Source organism: Anolis sagrei, chromosome 3 (assembly GCF_037176765.1).
Source record: "Anolis sagrei isolate rAnoSag1 chromosome 3, rAnoSag1.mat, whole genome shotgun sequence".
NCBI lineage: Eukaryota > Metazoa > Chordata > Lepidosauria > Squamata > Dactyloidae > Anolis > Anolis sagrei.
Window position 1 is genome coordinate 126,539,837 of NC_090023.1, and position 26,148 is coordinate 126,565,984.

General features: G+C 37.9%; 1 protein-coding gene across 1 annotated transcript in view; it reads right to left on the reverse strand.

Annotated features, from left to right (window-relative positions):
- Positions 1-26,148, reverse strand: part of ABCC4 (ATP binding cassette subfamily C member 4 (PEL blood group)) — a 159,753-nt gene that overhangs the window by 45,075 nt on the left and 88,530 nt on the right. The window contains exons 21-26 of the mRNA XM_060769490.2: positions 13,980-14,130; positions 12,971-13,090; positions 12,157-12,267; positions 11,561-11,661; positions 10,048-10,239; positions 29-184 (exon numbers count right to left, since the gene is read on the reverse strand). Coding sequence (XP_060625473.2) covers positions 29-184; positions 10,048-10,239; positions 11,561-11,661; positions 12,157-12,267; positions 12,971-13,090; positions 13,980-14,130 — 831 coding nt within the window. The remainder of the gene's footprint in view (positions 1-28; positions 185-10,047; positions 10,240-11,560; positions 11,662-12,156; positions 12,268-12,970; positions 13,091-13,979; positions 14,131-26,148) is intronic.

Consider the following 26,148-nt stretch of genomic DNA (forward strand, 5'->3'; position numbering starts at 1 on the left):
ATACTGATACTCACAGAATAGACCATACCTGAGGTATGATTGAAATTTTCTTCCTCAAGTCATGAAGTCCCAATTCCGATGTCAAATACTTATCAATCCAAATTCTTCCTTGGGGCTCAGCCAACCGGAAAAGAGCAGCTATTAAAGAGCTCTTTCCAGCTCCTGTTCTTCCCACAATTCCAATCTGAAAAAGAAAAGAAAAAAGAAATGACAGAAAATAGCAGCCAAGTTAGTTTGGATGATAACTCTCTCTCTCTTTCTTTTAAACACTGTTAACAATTATCTTGTATATTTAGTCCTTGCTGGGCAAGATTTACAAGCCAGATTTACAAGCGAGGCCACAAAAGAAGATTGCTATAAACAATCATTATTTTTAAACTGTCTTATGCTTATAACACCTGAAAACACTTGAGTTGTTATAAAGCTATTTTGAGTCAGGCTCTAAGATTTCAACCACATATGATACAGATAAAACAACAGCTTTCCCTTAATAAGTTCTAAGAAGCTGGCATCTATTTCATTTATTAAGATTTCCACCTTCTCCCTCAAGGCATAACTGTCTTGTCTCAGCTGCCTGAATTGATCTTAAATTTTAATGCAATTTTTTATTTGTTTCTAAATGTATTGTTGCTCACTCTAATGCTTCAGGGATAGGGTGGCTTATAACACATTATTAACATTTTCTTTGGGATAGGAATAACATTTCCTTCTTCTCATCTGTCTTGAGAGCAAATCTCATGAGTTGTTTTTCCATTATGAAGACGGGAAACAGAGACTAAAAATATATTCTCCCCCAAACCAATGGGTCAGAATACAAGCAAGCTTTCTAGAGCCAAACCACACTCTCAGTTTCTAACAAAGCTATTACTGAGTTGCTGTGTGTTTTCCAGACTGTATGGCCATGTTCCAGTCCCGAAAACTCAAAGCAACCCAGTGATTCCAGCCTTGAAAGCCTTCAGCAACACAAAGCATTTATGTATTTATGCATTTATGTATGTATGTATGTATGTATGTATGTATGTATTTATTTATTTATTTATTTATTTAGGGCATTCATACCCTGGCCTTTAGTGAAAAGGGATCACAGGGTAGCTATGAGCAGAACTTAACTTTTCTGTGATGCTCACTCATATTTTTTTCTTGAAATTTTTTTACAATTTTTGCAAAATGTAAGTTGGGTTTTACTCAAAAGATAAATGATTTTTTAAAGAATATCTGCCAGATTCTGGTAAGCATACCAATACCCAAATCAGCAACAAATTCTATTATTTTCTAAACAAATATAATTATTATATATAAATAATAAATGAATAAATGAATGAATGAATTTGATTAGCCCTTAGGCCATATCACCACACCATGTTTATTCATATCATGATCTGATCACCATGCTCAATATATCCCATATGCATGAGGGTATTGAGATAATGATACAAAAGGTTTTCTAGGGTAGATCCTGAGTCGTCGTCCCCCCCGAATCAAACGCAGCCCCGCCCCTCCCGAATCAAAATCCTGGCTATGGGCCTGCCTGGAGGAGTTTGAGAAACACTGCTGTAGATCAATGCTCACATAAGTTCCACTTGGTTCACTGGGGCTACTCTACCTGGGACAAAAAATAGATTTAGGCCAAAGTATGTATTTCTAAATGTGTTTCATCTTTTTAAAATGCACACTTTGGGATGGTTTCTGAGCCAAATGCTACCCTGAAAATTTCAAGTCGTGAGAGACATGAGGACAATCCAGGATATGGTCAAATCAATTTATCAAGCGAGAAACCAACCCAGGCTGCCTACTGTGTTACAGCCAGATTTACTGCTCCAGCCTCTCCTCCTTATTAACCTCTATTAGATGAATGCCATTATGCCCTTGCACCTGCACAGTGGGTGTTATTTGGTCAGTTAGTTGCTTTGGATATAGAGAAAATGCAATAAAATTGTTTGCCTTCAGAAGATTTTGGTCTGTGGCAGAAGGTGGTCAATGTACGAGCTTCCTGTCTACCACTCAGAAATATTTAAAAATGCATATCTGCTAAAGTGTGCTCTTTCGTTATCTACATAATGAGGGGAGATCAAACAGGTCTCAGATCCTTACATACTCTTCCCCACATGCCTCTTGCTGTGTAAAAGTTTGTGTGTGTGTGTCAGGAGCGACTGGTGTGAGAGAATTGGCCATCTGCAAGGATGTTGCCTAGAGGATGCCCAGATGTTTTACCATCTTTATGGGAGGGTTCTGTCATGTCTCCACATGGGGAGCTGGAGTTGACAGAGGGAGCTCATCCGGGCTCTCCCTGGATTCAAACCTGCGACCTGTTGGTCTTCAGTCCTGCCGGCAGAAGGGTTTAACCCATTGCACCAAACCCAAAGTTCTTGGATGTATATGATGGGACCTCTTCATCCATAAGAGATGAAACCCTTTTTGAAACACTTATTTTGCTGCTCTTTCAATTTCTCTACCAGAGAGCAAAGCAGACATGGAAATGTATGGTGGCTGTTTTCTTTTTCTTTTTTAAAATAATTCCTTCCAGCTTAGAAGAATAGAAGGGGGGAAGTGCTACAAGTTCTGAGAGATGGTATACTAGAGAGCAACTTCCTTCAAAAGCAAAGATGGGAATGAAAAAGCTTTAAGGAAAGGGGGAGGGAAATGAGGGGGGGAAAGAATGAAAAAAACAACTATGCAGAGTTTGGTATGAGAACAAAAGAGTTCAAGTGCTTCCTCTGAAGTCATTGATGTACAGTAGTGCATTAGCAGCATAAAAGCACTTTATAAAAATTGGTACTTAAAATAAAAATGCAGCTGCTCTGTTCATTGTCAAATATTCTTCTCTCAGTCTGGCATCCAATGAAAAAGAACACACAGAGCGTGTCAAAAGGCAGTTTATCATTTTGGGGACTAAGTATCTGAGCCGCTAACGGCAACACAGAATTTAGGGCAGTGCAAGCAATTTTTGCTGCCTTTACTGATCATATTCTTTAAAGGGATTTATTAAACAGATTATTTGTTCAACATACACTTTCTGCCAATCTTGTGATGGAAATTGCACCTGTCAACCTGACTGCAAGAAAGCTGATGCAGGTCTGCCTGAACTAATGAACTATGGGATTTGACATGGAATGTAAAAGAAAGTTGCATTTCCAATAGAGTTCCAAATCTATGGTGAACTAACAGATAATCAAGCACAAAAGTCATAAGGCTTTCAACTTCTCTAGTAATGTTAATACAGCTAGACTTTTAAACAAAGCATATCTGGCGATGCTGGGAGTGAGGTGGAAAAAAGCTTCCTGATGCAGAAGTTATATCTCTTCACAGTTATAGTAGTTTGATGCCCTTAAACTCCAATGGCTGAATCCTATGAAATCTTGAGATTTGCACTTTGGTCAAATACCTAAATTCTCTCTTTGAGAGCTCTATTGCCTTCCCTGACTGAGCAACACATTGTTAGTCTTCAGTCCTGCCAGTACAAGGGTTTAACCCGCTGCGCCACTAGGGGCTCCTAATTATGGTGTTACCAATTTTATACATCATTCTGATAGCTCCATCGCAAGAAATATGCCACACATAGGTCTTCAGTGTTTTAAGATAAAAGTGGGGAGGGGGGCCAGGGCAATGTATATATAAACAAAGGACTCATCTTCCAAATTCCTGCTTTGAAGAGGGTTTCTAGTCATGTATGCTTGAACACAAGTAGAAGTCTCCACCTAATCACGATAACTGTGATAAAGTAGCTTCCCAGTCACTTTTATTCTAGTTCACAAAATCATTAAAAGCTCTTTAGTGCTTTTTCCTTGACAAGAAAACATTGGGCTTGTGTGCACACCTTTTTCTCCCTTGATATATTTTCAGGTCTAAGGACGTGATCTCACACTAAGTTGCACATTGAATTCAATCATTTTTAAACCTGATCTTTCATTATCAGATGATGTTGTGACTCCCTCATTGTTGTACTGCATTTCCATCATTGTAGTTGTTGTTTATTCGTTCAGTCACTTCCAACTCTTCCTGATCTCATGGACCAGCCCATCGCCGCCCCCAACTCCTTCAAGGTCAAGCCAGTCACTTCAAGGAAACCATCCATCTATGATGCCCTTGGTTTGCTCCTCTTCCTTTTTCCTTCCACTTTCCCCATCATCATTATCTTCTCCAAGCTTTCCTGTCTTCTCATTATGTGGCCAAAGTACTTCATCTTTGCCTCTAATATCCTTCCCTCTAGTGAGCAGTCAGGCTTTATTTCCTGGAGCATGGACTGGTTTGATCTTCTTGCTGTCCAAGGCACTCTCAGAATTTTCCTCCAACAGCACCATTCAAAAGCATCTATCTTCCTTCGCTCAGCTATCATTTCCATCATTACTGGATCCCATCTTTTTGTTGTTATTACAAAAACTCACCAATGCCTCCAGTATTGTGACTGTTACATGATTATTTCTGGAGCAATTGTTTCTTTCTGCTGCAATTCCAATATTCCAGCAATGATGTGGTTCTCCTCTTTTCCTCCTCTCTATCCTCAAGCAGGGTATGTTCATATTGCTTTGCACTCTTCCCTTGGAAATATATTTAAAATAGTTTTTCTGTAAGTGTGCTGCAATTATGGTAGCACCCTCTATATGCAAGATTTGTTGAAACTGTGCAATTGTGGCATAAAAAGAAAAAAAATAAACAGTGTGCATGCACTACGTAAGGCAGGCTTGGATGGGAAGGTAGGGTCAGTCAAGGCAGTGCAGAAGATTGTCTATGGGACCTGCATCACCAAAACACAATTAGAGAAGAGGTGTGAAAGTGACTGTTTCCATATTGATTTGTTTCCTTTGCTCAAACAACAGGATTGTTGCAAGACAGCAGGTTGGTGCGATAAAGCCCTACACAACTGCAGTAGGTGAAGGAATAAAAACTAACAGCGCAATCCTATTCTTGGCTACTTACAACTAATAAGGACCAAGGAATCTAACTGGACTTCATCTAAGATATTTATAAATAGGACTAGAGCCTTAAAACACGGTGTATTTCTGTGCTATAAAGCAACAAAAATTGTTTACTGAGCCAGTGCTCAGAAGCTTAAAATATACAACCTCTTTAATAGTGATTTAGAAAAAAACAACAACAAACATTTATCCTGAATAGTAGACTTGTACACAGATCCATTTTAGCTGTTTCCCTTCTTTGGCTTCTCTGTGTTGCCATAATGGCAAGGGCTCTGCTGCCATGTTTTTTCACCTGAAACAGCCCACATGGCTGCCAGGCCTGGCTTCTTCCCTTCTATTCGGGAGCACGTGGCACATGTTTCCTTAACCCTGTAGTTCAAACCCAGACTCCCTTGAAAGGAAGGGGAAAAAAGGAGCTCAGGAAGGGTGCTTCCTTAACCCTGTTCCTCAAACCCAGGCCCCCTTGAAAGGAAGAAAGGAAAGGATCCCAGGTACAGAAAGGGGAGCCTCGTACGTTCCCCATTGCCACCAATGGGCCAGATCTTCCCAGATCTTTTAGATGCCTAGCTAAAAACTGATTTTTCCATTTGTCAATTTTTGAGAGGCTCCCAAAAACGGATCTGGGTACCAAACGAAATTCGGATACCAAAAATGGATCACCCTCCAGCAGAATTACACAAGTCTACTGAACAGGAGCCCCCGGTGGTGCAGTGGGTTAAAGCACTGAGCTGCTGAGCTTGTTGATCGAAAGGTCGCAGGTTCGATTCCGGGGAGCGGCGTGAGCTTCCGCTGTCAGCCCTAGCTTCTGCCAACCTAGCAGTTCGAAAACATGCAAATGTGAGTAGATCAATAGGTACCGCTCCGGCGGGAAGGTAACGGCGCTCCATGCAGTCATGCCGGCCACATGACCTTGGAGATGTCTACGGACAACGCTGGCTCTTCGGCTTAGAAATGGAGATGAGCACCACACCCCAGAGTCAGACATGACTGGACTTAATGTCAGGGGACTACCTTTACCTTTACCTTTACTGAATAGTACAATACCAAGAAACACATTACTTCATCTCTGTTGTTCAAAATCTATATAAGTTTCTCATCCAAAGAGCAGTTCTGAAGATTTTGGAAACAAAGATTTTCCTTTTTCTCATACGAAGAAGGCTTCAAAGTAAAGGGAAGTAATCAATCTATATAAACTCTATACAGTATCTTGAATAAGAACAATAGCTAGGACTGGATACAAAAAAACACATACATGAACATTATCAGGATTATAAAAAATATTATTTTTAAAGCCAACTCTCTCTACTAAGACTCTAGGAGACTTCAGAGCATGCAAACCCACTTGTGATAGCAAAGCTAATATCACTATCACTTTAACAAAATAAGGATGAGGGGAGCCACGTGAAAGAAATCCAAACAAATAAACAAACATACAAATGCAGGCGCATTAAGCCACAGTTTAAGCAACATATTCCCCTTCTTATTTCTCATCTTTTATTTTGTTTGTTCCTTCCCGTGAAATGTAAATCTCCTTATCCGCTATTAGAATGGCTTATTACCACTGCAAGAGAGCTGGCCCAAAGGCAAGAAGAAGTATGAAAGAGATAAACAGACATACTATATAAACCTCAAGAGCTTCAACTCTCGCCCCATCTTTTTTCCCCCAGGAAGCACCTCTCTGTAATAAAAGCCAGTGTAGTTTTTTTTAAAGTTTGGGGGTGGGTGGGTGGAGGGGAATCTTACAGATTTCAGTTTGAAGTGGCATTTTAGAGAAACGGGGTCATTGGGTGATATTATAAAAACAGCCCAATGGGGCATATAGTGTAATCTACAATCTTAAGGATGAATATCTTAACCCTAAAATTTCCCATCATGAGCTGTCTGTTTTGTTGAATACTTCCAATGGGCGAGCTTCCATAATATATCTCATCAACCTATTCTGCCTTTTCAAAAATTTAAACTAGCTGCATCTTCCCTTTTCACTTTAGAAATATGCATAATGATTGTCCTCTTTCTGAGCATGTGCTTTGCTCAGAAGTTTAGTATAATGCCACAAAAGAAGACAGGTGAATATACGAGGGTTGAATGAAAAGTAATGCCTCCACCTTCGTTACTTGGGTTTGGAATATTTTAATAAATCAAGCGTAGAAATAATCCTTAGAATGTGTTCTTTAACTACCACTATTCACTTTTCCACATAATCACCAGACAACTGGATACATTTCTGCCAAGGATGAATAAGTTTTCTGAAGCCATCACGGAAGAAGTCTACACTCTGTTTCCACAGCCAGTGTCTCACAGTTCTCTCAACGTACGCATCGTGCACAGATTTTCTGATAGTCAAGCAAAGCAATAATGTGACCCACATGTTCTTGTAAAATGCCGATTATGCTTGAAATTTCTCTCTGAGTGATACGACAATCATCATGAATCAATCTGTAAACCTTTTGCTTGTGAAACTCGGTGGTTGTTGTCACAGGACGTCCAACTCTGTTTGTCATGCAAGTCAGATGTTCCCACCTCAACATCTTTAAACTTACTCGCCCAATGATGCAGAGTACTCATATCAACACAATCACAATAAACAGCTGGCATTGTCTGATGAATCTTCTTTGGGGTGACATCTTCTGCTCTCAAGAATTCAATGACTGCACATTACTTAAGTCACATTGACCAACTATCTGCGCAGGGTTCCCATACTTCGCACTTTAACAACACAATGGTTCAATGCTAAGGCATCCCACCAAAATGGAACTGTAGAGAAGAGTCTACTGAACAAATCAGTACCTGCCGCATACCAGTACTGCCATTTGTTGAGGAGTTACAAAGGTGGAGGCATTACTTTTCATTCAACCCTCATATATGCTGCATTTTTTTTAACTGACATGCATACAAATGAAATGCAAGATTGCATCCGGTGATGCATGGGGAATGTTCAGTTTTCTCTTTCTAAGTCTTGCATGCATGTACTTTTTACATACTGCCTGGAGATCTACCATTATCCCAAATGTCCTACACTCTAGAGCACTCCACAGAATGGGAGCCTGGTGCTGGAATGCAAAAATTAGTCCAATGTGTCCACCTGTTATTCATTCATTTTTAAATATGCATGCCATTAAGCAAAACAGTTGTGCCTGTCATTAATTCAATCACAGATATTCCTTTCCATCAATCATTAATTCACTCATCTTTTACACTCCTAGGTACATTCTTACATTGTCACTACCAACTTCTAGAAAATTGCTACCTCCCTTGCCTTTTCTGCTTATCTTTCCATTCTCTCCTCTTCCATAGTTCGAATGTACCAAATATTTCTGTATTATATACTAACGACTGTAAGCTTTAACACTCCAGAATTATCAACCTATATATCAACCTATAACTAATATAGCTGTTAAAAACTCCTGTATTCGATAGCCTCCCAGTTCTGTATTTGTTTGTTGTTATTTTGTGCCTTCAAGTTATTTCTTACTTACAGTGAACCAAATGATTTATTCAGAAGAGATCTGGCATTGTCTTTTTCTGAAGCTAAGAAAATATGAATTGCTCAAGATCACCTAATGAGTTTCCATGGCTGAGTGGGGATTTGAGTCCCCGTCTCCAGAGTCCTAGTCCAACACCCAAACCAAAGCACCTCACTGTCGTGATTTTTTAAAATTCTGCATACATAAAGCAATTATTGTCTAAAAATAAAGGTCTTCAAAATCTGTTTCACTAAATTAATTTCAAGGCAATTGATTGGTAACATAAATAAAATATGGTGGAAAACTGCCATTTGGTGAATGACATCATCCTTGGCAAATAAAATCGACGAGCCTGGTTAACCTCCAAGCTCTGAACTCCATTCGAAAAAGAGAAATAGTAATGTACGTTTTTACTCATCATGATATGCATGTGCACAAATCTCTGTATATTGTTACAGTTTACACTTTTAACACATCTTTCCAGCTGAATACATCATCTCAACATCATCTCAACCTACAAACAAAATTCGATCTGCATCAGTAACTAATGACTAAAAGAAAGACTACAAGATGGAAAGAACAGTCACTGCTATTTCTTTCCCTGCTAAAAAATGGGTTACGAATCTGGTTTTGGACAACTTTAGATTGGTTATTTGGGGTGCTGATTCGGAAAATTACATTTGATAGACCACTTCAGATCTAGTTTCTGACACAGATCATATGCCATCCAGTAGTCGCCATCTGCTCGCCCAAAGTAAACCATATTTAATAAGCCTTGGCACTATAAGAGGCTTTTGTGAAACCAGTCGCTCTCATTGCAACTGTGTAGTAACGGTGAGGCCGCAGACTATATTTTAGTTCTTGAGGACCACTGGTTGGGAACCACTGCTTTAACATGTTCTACCCAGCATCTCTCTGAACCTGTTAAAATCAGCTTGCCTGAAATTCAAGCTTTGACTATACTCTTCTTTACCTTGTGAATTCCAGCATTAAATGGTTACTTCCCACTAAAGAGCTGGCTACTTTGATTCAGTGACCAACGCCTCCCTGTTACTAGGATCCAGTCCAAGATTAGTAACCTCCCCATTACGTCTTCTACTATCTATTCTGAAATATCAGCAATATTTAATCATGGCCATATTTCCACCAGGTCTCTGTTATGCCTCTAAAGTCATATTTACCTTTCTGCACACTAGGACATGGAAAAAAAAAAACCAGAAAAAAAACCAAACACATGTTTTGAATACAATTTTTAAAAAATCAGTAAAACTAATTTTACACAAAAAATAGCACAATAATTTTCTAAAACACTTAAGGATTACCAGACAAAAATGGGGCAAAAATATTTTTTTTCTCTTAAAAGCAAGAAGAGAACTGTGGAAATAGTCTCTGTATGTATGAAACAGTTAGTGATTCGAATTCCTTACAGCAGTATTCTATCAACAAATGGATATCTCAAAGATTTCCAGATTACATTACCTCAGGATTTATCCATACTACAATCAGATAAATGTGAGAAAATGACATTCATTAGAAGCAAGGTAGGCAGAACCAAATTATTAATATATGTAAGGCGAATTTTTAAAGCATCAAGAATGATATGTGCAATTCTCCTCAATGTACACTATCAATGTTAATTATTTCAACCTGATAATGTTAACTCTTAGTACCTTTTCTTTGGACTTGATTACTGCAGTTAAATGTCTCAGCACCAAAGGGCCATCAATGCTGTATGTGAAGTTCACATTTTCAAATGCGATAACACCTTCGTTTGGCCATTCCGATGGTGGACGCTTGCTTGACTCCCAAGGTGCTTCTTTCTCAACATTGGTGTATTCAATTACTCGTTCTGCTGATATCATCTTTAGAAATGAACAACAAATGCTGATATCACTAATCCTATAATTACAAAAGTTTACTTACACTGAAATGTTCTGGTCATCAGTTAAATTCACAAATACATATTCATTTCAATCTGAAGCTCTCCAATGCATCTACCTTCTTCTCTCTTCAGAAACCCCTTTGCCCAGTTTGGAAGATGGGAGAGGAAGTGATGGCTTCCCAAAGAATTCTGTCATTTCTTTCACCAGTTATGAAACACAGCCACTGAAGAAATACATCTTTTGCTTAAGTACTGCATTGCCATTTAAAATCTATCAACTCTCCAGGAAATACCTGTTCAATATTATTTTCATTTTACTTCTCCCTAACAAGAACAGTTAATTTCAAAGGCATGACGCAAGGTAAAGTATCAATAACTAGAACCTTAATCCAGACTCCTTTAATTCCATTGTCGAATCCCTATTCCTTACAAGACTGGCTTATTTACTAGGGAACCTTAATCAACTCTTTGTCAGTCCATTCAAATTATATTGAATAATCCTACAAGAAAAAAAATTAAACCATGTCCATTTCAGGAAAATCAATAAATGACAGCAGCAACATGATTAAACATTGTGTGTGTTTAAACCAATTTTTTACTTTTCCTACTTGCGAGCAAATACTGTTTTTAGTAAAGGAGGACTATAGGAAAGATAGTGCTTCATCAATACATTATTTTATGAACATCGAATGTGAGTACACATGAATATTCTCACAGTCTCCACAAGCATATGCGAGTTTGTATCCTGGCCCCATGAGATGTGAGGCAGGATATCCTCTGGTCATGTCTGAGATACGTAATGATGGGGAGATTAGTATGACTTGACAGGAAGCAAGATGAGCAATGGGAATGCCTACAGCACATCCAGTGAAGACATGTGAGAAAGCCTTTGGAGAGACTAGTTCAAGCTAGGAATGCATTCTGTGCTTCATCAGAAGGGAAGTCCAAATAAAATTGTGGCCACCTTAAATAGCTTCATAGCCACAATGCCTTCTTTCGCAAAAAGAAATGCCTCCCATTTTTGTTAAGAGTAAATAAATAAATGTCAACATATCCATCACAATTAACCAATATATAATGTACAGTGTTGCCCTCCTGAAAATATGCAGTAATGATTACAACATGATCTGAATTACGATAATGCAAATATATAAAAATATTATTTGTGGGAATACAATGCTTTGGAACCAATAGAGTTTAAATACAAATAGCTAAAGAACATTTGACAGGCTATGTGGGCTACAACAGCAAAGACATTTAAAATGCTTGGGGGAGGGGGGGAAGGAACAAATGACTATTACCAGATTTTCGGTTTCAGCACTCTGTCGAACTCCCCATTGAAACATTCCCATGAGAGTGATTGCATAGGACAAAGCTAAGCCGACCTGTCCTGCATCGAGAGCTATTGAGCAAGGGAGAAAGTATGTTTTAAACTTCATTGACACATTCAGAAGAAGCAGACAAAGCAAATCACTTTATGGAATCAGCTTATGGGATGCAACCATGTTTGAATTATTCGTTCTCCGGCCCTAACCCCCTAAAACAAAACAAGTTACCCAAGAGACAGGAAACCCCACTTGGGAAGAATAACAGACCAGCAAGAATTTTGTGGGATTTTATTCTACTACTTCAATGCCCCACAATTTTCTGAAGGAATTATTCTGCATAGAAACAAATATGAAAATTATTGAACAAGGAACCTTTTTTCTGAAAAGGGTCTCTTGCACAGAAGCAGGATATTTATGCAAATTTCCACATTTCAGAAGTTCAAGTGAAGAGATAATACTGAGGAGGAATATTCACTTTCTCCTGCAGCAAGGAGAAAACTACAATGAATTATCTATCTTTGGATACAAGTCTAGGATTTACACCCCTATTCCTTGGTAAGGAGACTTACTGTGTGCAAGAAGCAAAGAACCAAAGGCAACCACCACCACAAGAACGGCACAGATGGCATCCAGGCGGACAGCAAACCATCGAGAGGTAGTCAAAAACAAGAACCAGGCCTCTAATAAGAAAAAAAGAAAATGCAGATTGGAAGGTTTAAAACATGGGGGCAGCTACACAACTTCAGTATTACCTTTAGTAATGAATTTGCCAAGTTCACGCAGGAAGACCTTCAAGCAATAAGTTAACCAGTATTCAATGCTAAAGTGCAATGTACATTCTCATTTCCTTCACTCAAGGCAGCATTCTACTTTGTTGGAAAGTGCAAATAATAACAACTGTTTTCCCAAAAAACAATAGAAAGGCAACTTGCTACTGTATTGTACTTTACCAGATATAAGATCAGTATCAAACTCTTTCAGTTACTGATTGCGGTGAGTTACTGGAAATATTTGGCTTAAACATTATCATGCCTTGCTTAATCAAGGGTTCTCGAAGGTCATTTAAGAATCACCCCAAAATCAGCTAGAACAAAGACATTGCTTCTATTCCTGGTTTTGGGGACTGCTCTCCCTATGTGCATTCTTGGGATGCATCATGTTTTTATGATGTCTGTTGTTCGGTTTTATTGTTTTAATGATTGAAATGCAATGTATTTTAATTGTGCCATATTTTACTTCTGTTTTTGTTGGGCTTGATCCCCATGTAGGCTGACTCCAATCTCTTTGGGGAAATGGTGGCAGGATATAAGAATAAAGTTATTATTATTATTCTGAAGTGGTATGGTCTAGGCAAAGTCTAGCCATTTGCGTCATTTTACAAACCAGTGTGAAGGTCTTGGTGAGCATCAAACAATTCTTGGAATCTTTGCTCTGCTTTAAATGCACGAATAGTCCACAATCCCTGAAGCGATGATGACAAATGAGAGAACACCGGGCTTCGACCTAGAAGATAGTGATTAAACACTCTTACCATCTTACTATAGACATTTCTGACACTGAATCTGAATCAATGTTTGGAATTACCAAAATTAAAAGACAGAAAGATTGGTTCTAGCTAATATTATAGTAATTACTCTATAAAAACAAAAGTGCTAAATATAATTGAATGTGCACTTGTCCATCCACATCTGTAGTTTAAGAATTCAATGTGATTATTTTATTATTCATGGGTTACTGTATTTATAGCCACCTTGACTTCTGCCCTAAATGTGACTGAAAAAATATGCTGCCTAAGAGTATGATGGAGTCTCCCTCTCTGAGGTTTTCAAACAGAAGCTAGATCAAAAACAGTCCCATCACTGACAGAAATTATAGTTTATCTTCATTTACTGGGTTTAATGTGATCTAATGTCCCATTTGCACCAATATATGGGTAATAATTAAGGTTTGCAAGTCTGTAACCAAGCATATTTCACAATCCTAATTAAGAAGAAAATTGTAGTTAAAATGAAGTATGATCAATGCTGCTAAAGATATGATGTTGACGTCCAACAACAGAAAAGCAAAGTGACAGCATTTGTTCTTAGTAGTAGTTTAAAAAAATCAGCAGTATTATATATGGATTTACCCCAAAAGTAAAATTTTATAATATCTAATAGAAACTGCTAGAATAAAAGTGTGATCAAGTAAAACTATGAAACATTTCATTATATACAGAGAATTTACAGAAAAGGGGCAAAGAAATAACCATTGTTTTCCTACTACAATTCATAGCATTCAGATGGCATGGCCAAGTCATTGTTCTAAGCTCTACTTCAAAACATCAGCAAAAAATTATCATCTCATATTATTAAATGATTTTAATAAAATCAAGTCTTATAAAAATACGTACTTGTGGATTCCAAACGTTTAATGTCTCTTGATGTAGCCAAGAAATACCGACGAAGAATGATGAAAAGGATAAGTAGTGGAACTAAAGGGATAAGAACCCAAGGAATCACTGCAATGGCCACTGCTACCACCCCACAAATCTGAAGGAAAGTCTGCAACAACAAAATTGTAAGAGCAGTCTGAGTATTATTATTTTTAACCTCGGGGTCTTCTCTTCAGAAAAGAATCTCATTCAGTAGCTTAAAGCAACACAACTCTGAGAAACCTATAAGAAATATTGTGCCTTCCATTGACAAAATACAAACAAACCCTTCAGGTTTATTTCTCCATTTTTACAAAGCTACGCAACATCTAACATTTTAAATGTGTCTTAACTATTACCCATAAATAGCAGTGATGAAGACTAATGCCATACCTTCGACAAAACATCAGCCCACTATGATTAGGTATTTTTAGGAAAATCACCAAGTCTCTGTTCTCACCAAACCTTATGTGACCCTGCATCCCAATATAGAGAATAACAAGATCATATTTTAGGAGTGGTGATAAAGACTGCTGAAAATATTGTTGAATGCTCTCAAAAAAGCACTCTGTCAGGGCTTGGGAACCTGTGGCACTACACACAATATCAAATCTGGCTCCCATCAGCCTCAGATAGTCTAGTCAACTGCAAGGTGTAACAAGAGCAGTATTTCATCAACATCTAGGTGAACAACAGTTCCACATCTCTGCACTACCTAATAGGAAGGTGAAAACCCTCACAGTCAAAAAGAACTGGATGCTCAGTCAGCCTTCCTTATCCATGGATTCTGCATCCACAGATTCAACCATACACAGCTTGAAAATATTTTTTTAATCCAAAACACAAGCTTTGATTTTGCCATTTTAGTTAAGAGACACCATTTTACTATGCAATTCTAATTCGATTTGAGCATCTGTATATTTTGCGATCCACAGGGATCCTGGAACCAAATCCCAGTGGATACCACGGTCCCAGCATATGTGAAATTCACATTCTCAACCCCTGTTCTTGCTCAGTTTCCATTGCCTCCTTAAAGGTGCAAATCACAAGGTAAAGTGAAAAATGCATCTGTTGGGATACAGTCTCCATTCCTAGTCAGCCTATGCTCCACTTACACACAACTCCCCAGATCTCAAGATCCCTTTTTGTCAATCAGCTTCTCAAGGGCAACCCAAGTTCTCACACAAAACATTAAAGAGCAGTGCCCCATGATATCCTGCTAGAGAAACATGAACTGACAACAGAATGTTCCTTCTCCTGACCCAGTAATAAAAAAGAGCACAATGTTTAGGAGGAGCAGGAGAGCCGTCAACCCCCTTGTTAAAACAGCTCCATTGGTTGCCGGTAAGTTTCCAATCCCAATTTAAGGTGCAGGTTATTACCTACAAAGCCCTAAACAGTTCAGGTCCAGCCTATCTTTGCGATCACATCTTCCCCTGTGGACCTGCATGAGCTCTAAGATCTTCTGGGGAGGCCATTCTCTCGCTTCCACCTCTGTCACAAGCACAGTTGGTGGCGATGAGGGAGAGGATCTTCTCCCTGCCTCTGGAATTCTCTCCCCAGGAAGGTTACATTAGCCCCACCCTGTCCACTTTCCCTAAAGATCTAAAAATGTGGATGTTCCACTGTACTTTTTAAAAATCAGTTCACTAGATAATGTTGGCCCTTCTAGCCATAACTTCATATCTAGCTATTGCAGTCTACCATTGTCCCTGCCCCTGTAGTTGTATTGCACTAACTGACTTGGCCCTTCCAGCCCAAAGTTATCATTTGGCTCCTGTACTTTTCTGTTAGCCCTGTCCTTGCAGCTGTATTGCACAAGCCCAGCCCCATCCCTTAGTTTAGTATATGACCACTATGCTCAGCTACTGGTTATTTTTGATGGTTTGTGTTTTTATTATGTTTTTTATCTGTATTTTTACTGTGTTTTTATTTTAATCTCTGTTTGACTGGGCTTGATCCCCATGTAAGCTGCCCTGAGTCACTTTGAGGAGATGGTGGTGGCATACAAAAATGTTGTTGCTACCTACAAACAGTCCCCAAGTTACAAACATCTGACTTACAAATGACTCATAGTTAAGAATGGGACTGAGACAACAGGTAGTTAGAGAAATCAACCCCTAGGAAGGGACATCAACTTCTGGAAGAGTTGTCATGGGGAAAAGGTGTCTCCACTAAAGCTTTATCATCAATACTTGTTTCCACAACAGGTCAATTTTTTTTCAAAATCCAGTATCAGAGGTATAGAAAGTGTGGCGAAATCTTCTGAACAGGGGCACAGACAGCCAAAAAACAAAAACAAAAACAAAAAAACCCACTGGGTGTTAACCCTTCCCTATGTAATCCAAAGCATACCTATATCTATATCTATATCTAGGATGGAGTTATATTCAAAAAATGTCCCTGTTCCAACTTAAATACAAATTCAACTTAAGAACAAATCTACAAAACCTATCTTGTTTGTAACCTGGGGACCCTCTGTACTGGGTATCTTCCACTCAAGATTGGATCTTCTGGCTAATAGTTGCTACTAGATAATTTCTGGGGTATGATTTTCCCTAGTTTAGGCTTATTCAAAGCCCTCTGTCCATAACTGTGAGTCTTTATCTTTTTTGATGAACTTCAGAAATGGTTCCAAGTCCTTTTTGTAGTTGTGTTGGGTTTTTCCCCAGAGTATCATTGCCAACTTATACATTTCTGGCAGATTAAAACATTTGTAATCCACACTTCTTCTGTTCATATTTGTGTGTTTTTCCAGTTTTGTGCACACAACATTTTTGTCCTAATTATAATATATTGTAATTTTTTGTGCTTGTTGATTTTGGTTGTCCATTCTGTAGCTCCAGTAGAAAGAATTCAGGGTTTTGTTGAATTGTAACTTTAAATTTTTTTGCAGTAGTTGTTTTATTGAGTTCCAAAATTGTCTTATTTAAGAACAAGTTCACCACATGTGGAAAAACGTTCTCACTGTCACACTTCCAGCGTGTACTGCTCATGCATTTTAGTCAATTTATTTATTTATTATTTATTTCTTGCATTTATTGACCGCCCCTCTCAGCCCGGGGGCGACTCGGGGCGGTGAACAACAACAAGCAGACAGTGTACAGTGAATCACGACGATACAAACCAGACAGATACAACATAACATATACTTATACTACATACAATCACTCCAGAGTTGAGACCATTGGAACATCATCTTGGAAAAAATATTTTAGATCTTGGCATAAGGTTCCTTTAAGTTCCCACTTCCACATCTTTTTCCATCTTTCTCATTCAATATCGTGTCTCAAATTTTGAGCCCAATTTATCATAGATTTTCACTTATTCTGATTCCAAATCCATTCTTAACAGCATTTTGTATCAAAAAAATCAACTCTGAAAATCTGTGTAGACTTATCTGCAGGTCAACATACGTAAGTATGGTACCTTAACTCATATCAAAAAAAGGGTTATATGAATAGATTGGTAAAAAGCAAATGCTTAGTCCATCCCAGAAAAAAATTAAAAGCAGCACTGACTGCCTGTATTCTCTCTGCCACATTACTACTTCTGCCTGGATGGGGAAATGGCAGCAATAGTAATAATAACTTTATTTTTGTATCCCGTCTCCATCTCCCTGAAAGGACTCGAGGTGGCTTCCATGGGGACAGGCTCAATCAATATAGTTAAAATAAACACATTAAAATTCATAAACAATAGCATAAAACAAAACAGCATGACATCATTATAACAAAATATAAAAATAACCATCGAACCAACAGCCAATGGATCTGATATCCAGTTTTGGATATGGGTAGGCAGACTAGTGCAAATCAATTGTAAGGATAGGGCTGATGGAAAAAGTTCATATGTCAATTACCGATAGTAGGAATAGAGAAACTGCTCATTTGATATGGTATTAGGACTTTCCCTCTATGCAGAATGACCCTCGATTTATCCATGGATTATATCAAATTCTGCAATTTTGATCAAAGAAAGTGCCCTCGGCTTATAAATGAGGTCAACTTACACATGAATATATAAGGTAAATTCACTTTGCATTAGGCCACTTCTTGCTTTGTTCTTCACTCCCTTGAGCCTAGTCTTCCTCAACATGGCACCATCCAAATATTTTCAGCTACAACTTCCCTCATCTAAGACTTTTCTCAGCCATGCTGAGTGGAACTGTAAGGAGACTACAGGTTGAAATAACCAGAATACATAATGCTGGTAAAGGCAGCTTTAGCCTCTGTCTTGGCCACCCGAGCTACAAAATTGTCTGCGCTAATATTTTATTCACAAGAAGGCAGAATTCATTTCTATCAGCAGCACACCTGAAAAACACAACTGAGGAGATGTATGGAAGGAAATAGGGTTAGAGAACCGTTTATTCATTTGTTTTTCAAAGATACTCCATTTGGGGTTCAAGTGATAAGAGTTGTGAAAGAAGAAGTGATACTATTCATGCTGAGATGCATATAATAAACTTCTTTTGGTATCAAAATAAAAGAACATGTGAGAGACTGTTAAGATGACTAAGGTGGAAGGAGTTTTCTATAAGCCACTTTATTAACATCAAATATATTATAGGGTGGATCATTCTGATGTGCATACATTTTGGAAAGTCAAGGCTGCATACAAATGAACTCTTAATGAAGTAGTCTCAAAAGACAGACAGAGGTATGCAAAGATGTCAACCAAGCCCTTGTTAATATATGGCTATAAAGTAAAGGTACCTAATTGCCTGATTTCCCAACATATGCAAAATGAACAGCATAAAAACACTTCTTACACCACTGTTGCGACAAGGCCTGGAATCTGAAAGACCAATTAGAACATGAAAGTTTGGGTAATCCCCATTGCTTATCTTCCTTCATCCCCAACCCTTTTCATCCTGAAGAGAATGAGTTAGCATCAAATTTCAGCAACTATGTCATGGCAAATCTGAAAGGTCATGCTGATGCAAAATTCTAGAGATTTCAAGAGAAAAGCAAAAAGTATCTCAAAGAAATTCAAGAAAAGAACTCTCTCCATTTCCAGTTTACAAAAACCCTATCACTTAGAGAAAACATTAAGGTAAAACCTCATGTTGATTTACATATGTAGCATTAAGTCCACTTTCCACTGTTGTTGTTGGTGTTGTTATGTATTGATCCTGCTTGTCATAGCTCCATTTACCCCTAACCATAATCTCCAACAGGTGTTTGTATATAAGGCTTTGATCAGTAGCAACAATTTAGGTTCAATTTTGAGGGCGAAAAACTTATTCCCTAATACTCCTCTGTTCACCTTATCAAATGCTGCAGAGAAGTCAATAAAGGCAGCATAAAATGTCTCCTCTTAGAGATTTATTTGACAATCACGTGGTTCAGAATAAAATAGTTATCAATGGTAGATCAATTTTGCCTAAAACCAGCTTGTTCTTCCACAAGGATAGCTTTTTCATTTGCCCAGCTTTCAACTCTGCTCAATAGAAACCTAGCGCAAATTTTAAAGTGTTATAATGCTGATTTACTGTATCATTTTAAGTGCCTTCTTTAACTTACTACATAGAATTTTATTACTGTATATACTCAAGTATAAGCTGAGTTTTTCAGTCAATTTTAAGGGCTGAAAAAGCACCCTCAGCTTATACTCCAGTGAGGGTCCTGGCGAGAAGGCATAGGGCTGAAAGAAGCCCTTCTTTCAGCCCCACACCTTCTCGCCAGAACCCTCACCTCTCCGCACAGCAACCCGGCTCTCTCCCCTCTTGTGCACCTTCCTTCCTCTCCCCCTCTCACTCACTTGCCTTCTTTCCTCTCCCCCTCTCTAGTGTGCTTCGCTTCCTTCCTCTCCCGCATCTTACATAAGAGAGAAAAATGAAGAGAAGGGCATCTAGGTATTGCACACTTGATGTAGTATGTGGTTGACCCTTCCTTTCCCCAAGTGACCAAGCAAAAGGCTGTTTGGAAGCTTGCATAGTGCACAGTTATCTGCATTCCTTTAATTCCCCCTCTCCATTTTCCACCTTCTCCACACTGCACCCCACTCCTCATTAAGCCCATTATCTTTATGGCCAACAAGGAAATAATGCCTTTCTGCTATCAATGCTATATAATCTACTGGAGGGTTTATCTATCAGGTTGTGTATCACTTTTAAATTCTATGAAAGGCAAAAAAGGAGTACTTAAATCCCATCGAAGGCATGCTCATAAACCCAGCAGCAGAGTTTAGAAAGTTTCCTCCCTCCCTTCCAAGATAAAGTCTTGTCCTCAGACTCATTTCACTTATTTATGCATATTTATGATCTAAGACAAAACGCTGGCAAACATATCTCAGGAATTTAAATTATGCTTCAAGATTTCCTTCCCTTGTTGAATCAAAAAGTAAAATCTGAAGTCTTTCTGAGGAATAAAAAAACCTACTTTGTTTATAAGCACATAAGTCATATCTATAGTATATCAATAGTTTAAGGCAATCTAGAAGATTTGTACTTATCACTGTTTAGAACAGGATTTTTCTACTCGGTGACTGACAGAGGAATTAAAAGATTTGTAGCTAAGAAGGTGTTAGAAATGTTAATGACCTTCCTTGGTCTCTTCTTCCTTCCCTACACTCCAATACTTCCCATCAGGAAATTGATACAATGGAGGTAAGATAATATTTTAATGCTTTGAAGGGATGCACAACAAAATCTGTGACAAAAGAGAAATACCAATCTTATGTAAAGAAACATGCGACAATTTGGAGCAGCACAGAATGCCTTCTTAGTTTTTTAGAAACCTGAATTAATTGCAGTAATGCATACATTAATTTAGGATGAAATGCAAACCCAAATATAATATTTATTGTGAGCTGGAACAAGCAGCTCCGAAGTTCTCAACATGCTCAAATACAACCGTTACCTTTTATTAAATATGTAGAAGCAATATTACATTGATTCATTACTATTCAAACTCAGATTCACAGATCCCACAAGTTTACAGTGCACATGGTTGGAGGAGTGATCAAAGTAAAACCGGACATTAAAAGTACCAATGTTGTTGCTAACACCAGCCATTAACATATCTGTTAATGACAGCACAAAGGAGAGACAATGTCTAAAATTGAAAAATTACTGATTATATTTAACACAATACATAGAAGTGAACAAGAGTGGCAAAGAGCCCCATCCAATCACTGCTCCTTAGCATACTGGTAGGTACCTCTTTGTTACACACTGACTTCACTCATGACCCAAGATTGCAAAAGCGGACACAACAAAGGAACCAACAGACAACTCCCACCTCCAATTCCTACTTACTGCTTTACTTTCCCTCTCCAGCTGTTCTGCCCCTCTTGCTTTGTTTGGAATGGACTAAATCCATAGATCCAAGAACAGAATTGATCATACTGAAACTGGACACCAACAGACTATGGGTGCATCTATACTACAGAATTAATGAAATTTGACGTCATTTTAACTGCAACAGCTGAATGCTATTTAATTATGGGAGTTGTAGTTTGATAAAACACCAAAACTCTTTGGCATAGGCTAAAGACTTGTAAAACTTCAACTCCCATGATTCTATAATACTGAGCCGTGGCAGTGTTAAACTGCATTAATTCTACAGTGTAGATGCAACCTGTTTCTGTTCAGAATACACTGCACTATATAAGAAGATATGACCATGAATAAAAATATTTTGCTTCAATTTTGATTAGCTGGCTATGGCTTGCTAGAAACAAAACAGCTTCATACTACAAGAGATGGAGCCAGTTTGTTTCCAATGGACAGTAGTTGATATTGACAAAGGGCTTGTTGCATCATCCAAACTAAATAAACAGTGGTTAATGCTGAAGTTTTTCATTGTTATTGTTGTGTTTTAATAGATTTCAATCTGACTTTAGAATTACAATTTGTTTAGCTATGCTATTAAACCAGCTCCACTAGCTGTCAACAAGTTTCCTGTCCCAATTCAAATTGCAGGTCATTACCTATAAAGCCCCACGGTTCAGGTCCTATCTATCTTCGTGGCCACATCCTCACATGAACCAGAATGAGTTCTAAGAACTGCTGGGGAGGTTTTTCTCTTGGTCCCACCTCCATCTCAAGCGCAGTTGGTGGGGACGAAGGAGAGGCCCTTCTCAGTGCCCCCCCCCCCCGTCGCGGCATTGGAAAGTCCTCTCCAGGGAAAATAGATTCTGCAATGTTTTCAAAGGAGCTGAAAACATGGTTTTTTAAAGAGGCTTTCGACAATGCCTAAAACATCAGCTGCCCAAACAAACTGACTCTGGCACTTTATGTCACTTGGAATTTAGTATTGTCCATCTTAATTGCTATTGCTGCATTTTATGGTCATTTGGTATTTAGTATTATCAGTTTCAAATTGCTATTGCAGTGTTTTTATTTAATATCTTATTTAAACTGGATTGAATTTTACTATAGAAAATGTTGGTTATGTTTTGATACTGTGTTGTTATGAATGTTGATATATTTGACTTATATATATTATGTGTTATAGAACTAATATGTGCTGATTTGCAGGCCACCCCAAGTCCCTTTTGGAGATGGTGGTGGGATATAAATAAAGTTGTTCTTGTTGCTGTCAGGTTTTCGTATTATAATTTTGTGGCACTTTTGTGTTTTCATTTATCTTTTTTTCTTTGTGCACTGCCTTGAGTTTCAGTCTTGGGAGAAATATAGTATATAAATGTATTATGATGCTATTATGTTTGCTATATTTGTGTTGAATTTTCTGCTGTTAGCCGGCCTGAGTCCCTCTTCGGAGGTCGAGAAGACCAGGTTATTCATAATAAATAATGCTCTAAATAAATAATAATAAATAATAAATGGACTAAACTAAGTAAAAAGAAAATAATTTCTGCTACTTTTCCCTATGTCAACTGACATTAGTTTCCCACATGATCTATATATCCCAACTTTTCCCACATTAATACAAAATGTTTTCTTGTCCGCCATTCAGACTATAGCCTTCAACAGGAAGGCAAGTGGAGAACATTTAATGTTGTTGCTTACAAATTCCATATAAATAGAATAGCAGTTAATATCAAACTGGAATGTCCCAGAAGTGTTTTATTTGTTTTCTCTCCTTAAAAGAAAAATTATGAAATTAGGTTTCTAAAGGGAGAAAAAGAATTACTGGGATTAATAGGCTAGGATGACAAATCTGTGCAAGTTTACTTTGGCAATGGAGGAGGGAGGAGGGGAGCAGATGAGAGAAGCACTTGGGAATCTTGAAATGACAAAGTCATTGTGAAAGCAAAAGATGCTAGAATGCCTTCTAACACACTTTCCCTGACATTTCCACACAATAAAATATAAGGGTCAGTGCTATTGAAACAAAAAGAGGCAGTTCCACTCATTTGGACTTATGAAAGCAAGTGACCCAACCAATTATTGTCGTCTTAGGGCCTTTTTGTCCCCGATATCCAGATGCAGCAGCCTTTTAAATTTTTATTTTGAAGAAATGACTGCGGCCACCTTGCTCGCATTTTCCTTTTCTTCGGCATTTTCACTTCATAAAAGGTGCAGTCAATGTGTTTTTGTGTGCGGTGAGAAGGGAGCGACATTTGCAGTGGTGGTCTCGTCCACAGCCTACATTGGTGGCTCAAGTAGTCTCAGGATTAGGTCTTTGTGTGCCATGAAAGGATATGAAAAGTCAGTTATTTAAACTCAGTCAAGCTGTTGATTTTGGGGAGGAAAAAAAGGGGGTTTTCAATTCAGCTTGCTTCAATAAATCACTGGTCTTCCCCTCCTGCCCACCCCCTTCCAAGGGCAGCTGCAGATAGCACACAATGTCACCCCAGAAACAAAGCAAAGCCTTGAAGTGAGCTTTTCTCTAAAATGAAACATTTGGGGAAAGGGTAAAAAAGGCCAGAAATTAAAGTTAATGAAGATAATATTTTCAAATGTCTTTAAAATTCCCCTAGTCTAGAAGCTGCTGAATGGCAGAAAGGTGTGCAATGGGAGCCCTCACATAATCTCTATGTTACAATAAATGGACACCTAAGAAAAGACATTTCTTATCAACATATAATATCTGAAAGGGGAATATATTTGGGATAGCTTATGAGGCATTGTTTTTCAAAGTTTCTATCTAGAGTCAAAATGACATTTTTTTAAAACAGACAAGGGTCCACATATCTATTTATTTATTTATTTGCTCCATTTGTATTCTGTCTTTCTCTACCCCAAAGAGGACTCAATCCAATCATTTTCATCAAATGCAAGACTAAAGTTTTAAGTAGTTCAGGGCAGATATTGTGGAATTTTCCGCCTTGATATTCTAGGTTATCTGGCTGAATGGAAGGGCCCTTGATAGATAGATAGATAGATAGATAGATAGATAGATAGATAGATAGATAGGAGAGAAATAGAGAGGGAGATGTGGAAGAGTTAAATATAATAAAGAGATATACAGAGAGAAACAGAGAAATATATAGATACAGAAAGCAGGAAAGAGTTAAATAGATGGCTAAGAGATGGATGAGTTGATATAGAGATAGGATGTCAATGTCAGATATGGAATGTAATTTTTGTAATGTCATTATTCAATTTTTATGGCAATGACTTTATTATTGCGGCATTGAATATTTGCCGTTATTTGTTGGAAACCGCCCTGAGTCCTCTTGGGGAGATAGGGCAGGATATAAATAAAGATTATTATTACAGTATTGTTATTATTTGAAACACAACAAGTTAAGTCCACAGCAAACAAGATCACTCTGCTGGCTATTGCACTGGACCACACATTGGACACTTCCCAAGTGTCTAGGACTGTGTGATGTATTGGCAAATAATGTGTGTTGTTGTTGTTGTTGTTGTTATAAAGTAGGAACTAAATCCCATTGATCACAATATAGATCCTGCCTTCAAATGTATTGCACATCTAAATATTTGGAACACAGGGTCTTCCTACAAATAATACATATACATACATACATACATACACACACACACATATATATATAGAGAGAGAGAGAGAATTCTGTCTACATTTTTGAAAAGAAATAAAGGAAAGACATTACTTAAGTGCTTAAGGAGAGTTTGGGGTTATTCCAAATGAAAAGGGACTGAGAGGGGAGTGTATCTTAATGCAATAGTAATGTTGACTCCAAATTAAAAATGGTTAGTTAAATCATATGAATTGCCATACAATGAAACAGCATAGCAATGTGTGTGTATTTAATGGTCTTTTAAAGTTTTCTTTAAACCATACTCTAAATCCCGAAGGTTGAAAAGCAACATTATCGTATTTAATGGAGGGAGGGGGGTGTTCATCCCTGCCTTGTCTTGAAGCCTCCCAAGGAAGGATAGGTCAGGTTTATTTGTGCAGAACTCAAAAAAATGCTAGTGCTAGTAAAGAGGGCGGGGGAGCTGGAATGCTTCTAAATGACCCTACGACAACTTGGAAAATGGACCACTTCTTCGATGCAAATCCTCTCAAGAAAAGCTTCTGCACACAAAGTAAGAGGAACCAGTTACGGCATTGTTTATCGAGTTTCACTTGATTCCTCCTGACAACCATTTGAACAATGACTGTTGGGAAATGTCCCTCAAAGAATCAACAACAATGGTAGAGGCTCAGGGCTTTTATACTTAGTTAATACTGATTTCTTTCTCTTTTTTAAGACGGGAGAAAATATTTCTTCCTGAAGGGATTAGAGGATGTCTTATAAAAGACACCTGCAAACAAAACAAATGACAAAAGATCTTTATCATATTCAATAACAGTTATCCTTTGTAGAAAGCTGAGTTTCTTCAGACACAAATAAACTAACAGCAAAGCTTTACAATTCCACTGAAAATACCTAAACTGAATTAGTGTTCCAGTAAATAATACAGGTGAAATATAAGGAAATATGTAATCATATGGAAAAACTACCACTGGTTGAGTATCCCTTATCCAGAATTCTGAAATTTTTTATGGCTGGAAACCGGGCTGAGTCCCTCAATGAGGTTGAGAAGCTCGGTATAGAAAACTGTGAAATAAATAAATAAATAAATAAATTTGAAATACTCCAAAATGTAAAATTGTTCACATGGGTGTCTGAGAAAGTGACACCTTTGCTTTCTAGTGGTTCAATATTCACAAACTTTGTTTCATGCACACAATTATTTAAAAATATTGTATAAAACCACAAAATCTTCAGGCTATGAGTATGATTAGGTGAAAGATAAATG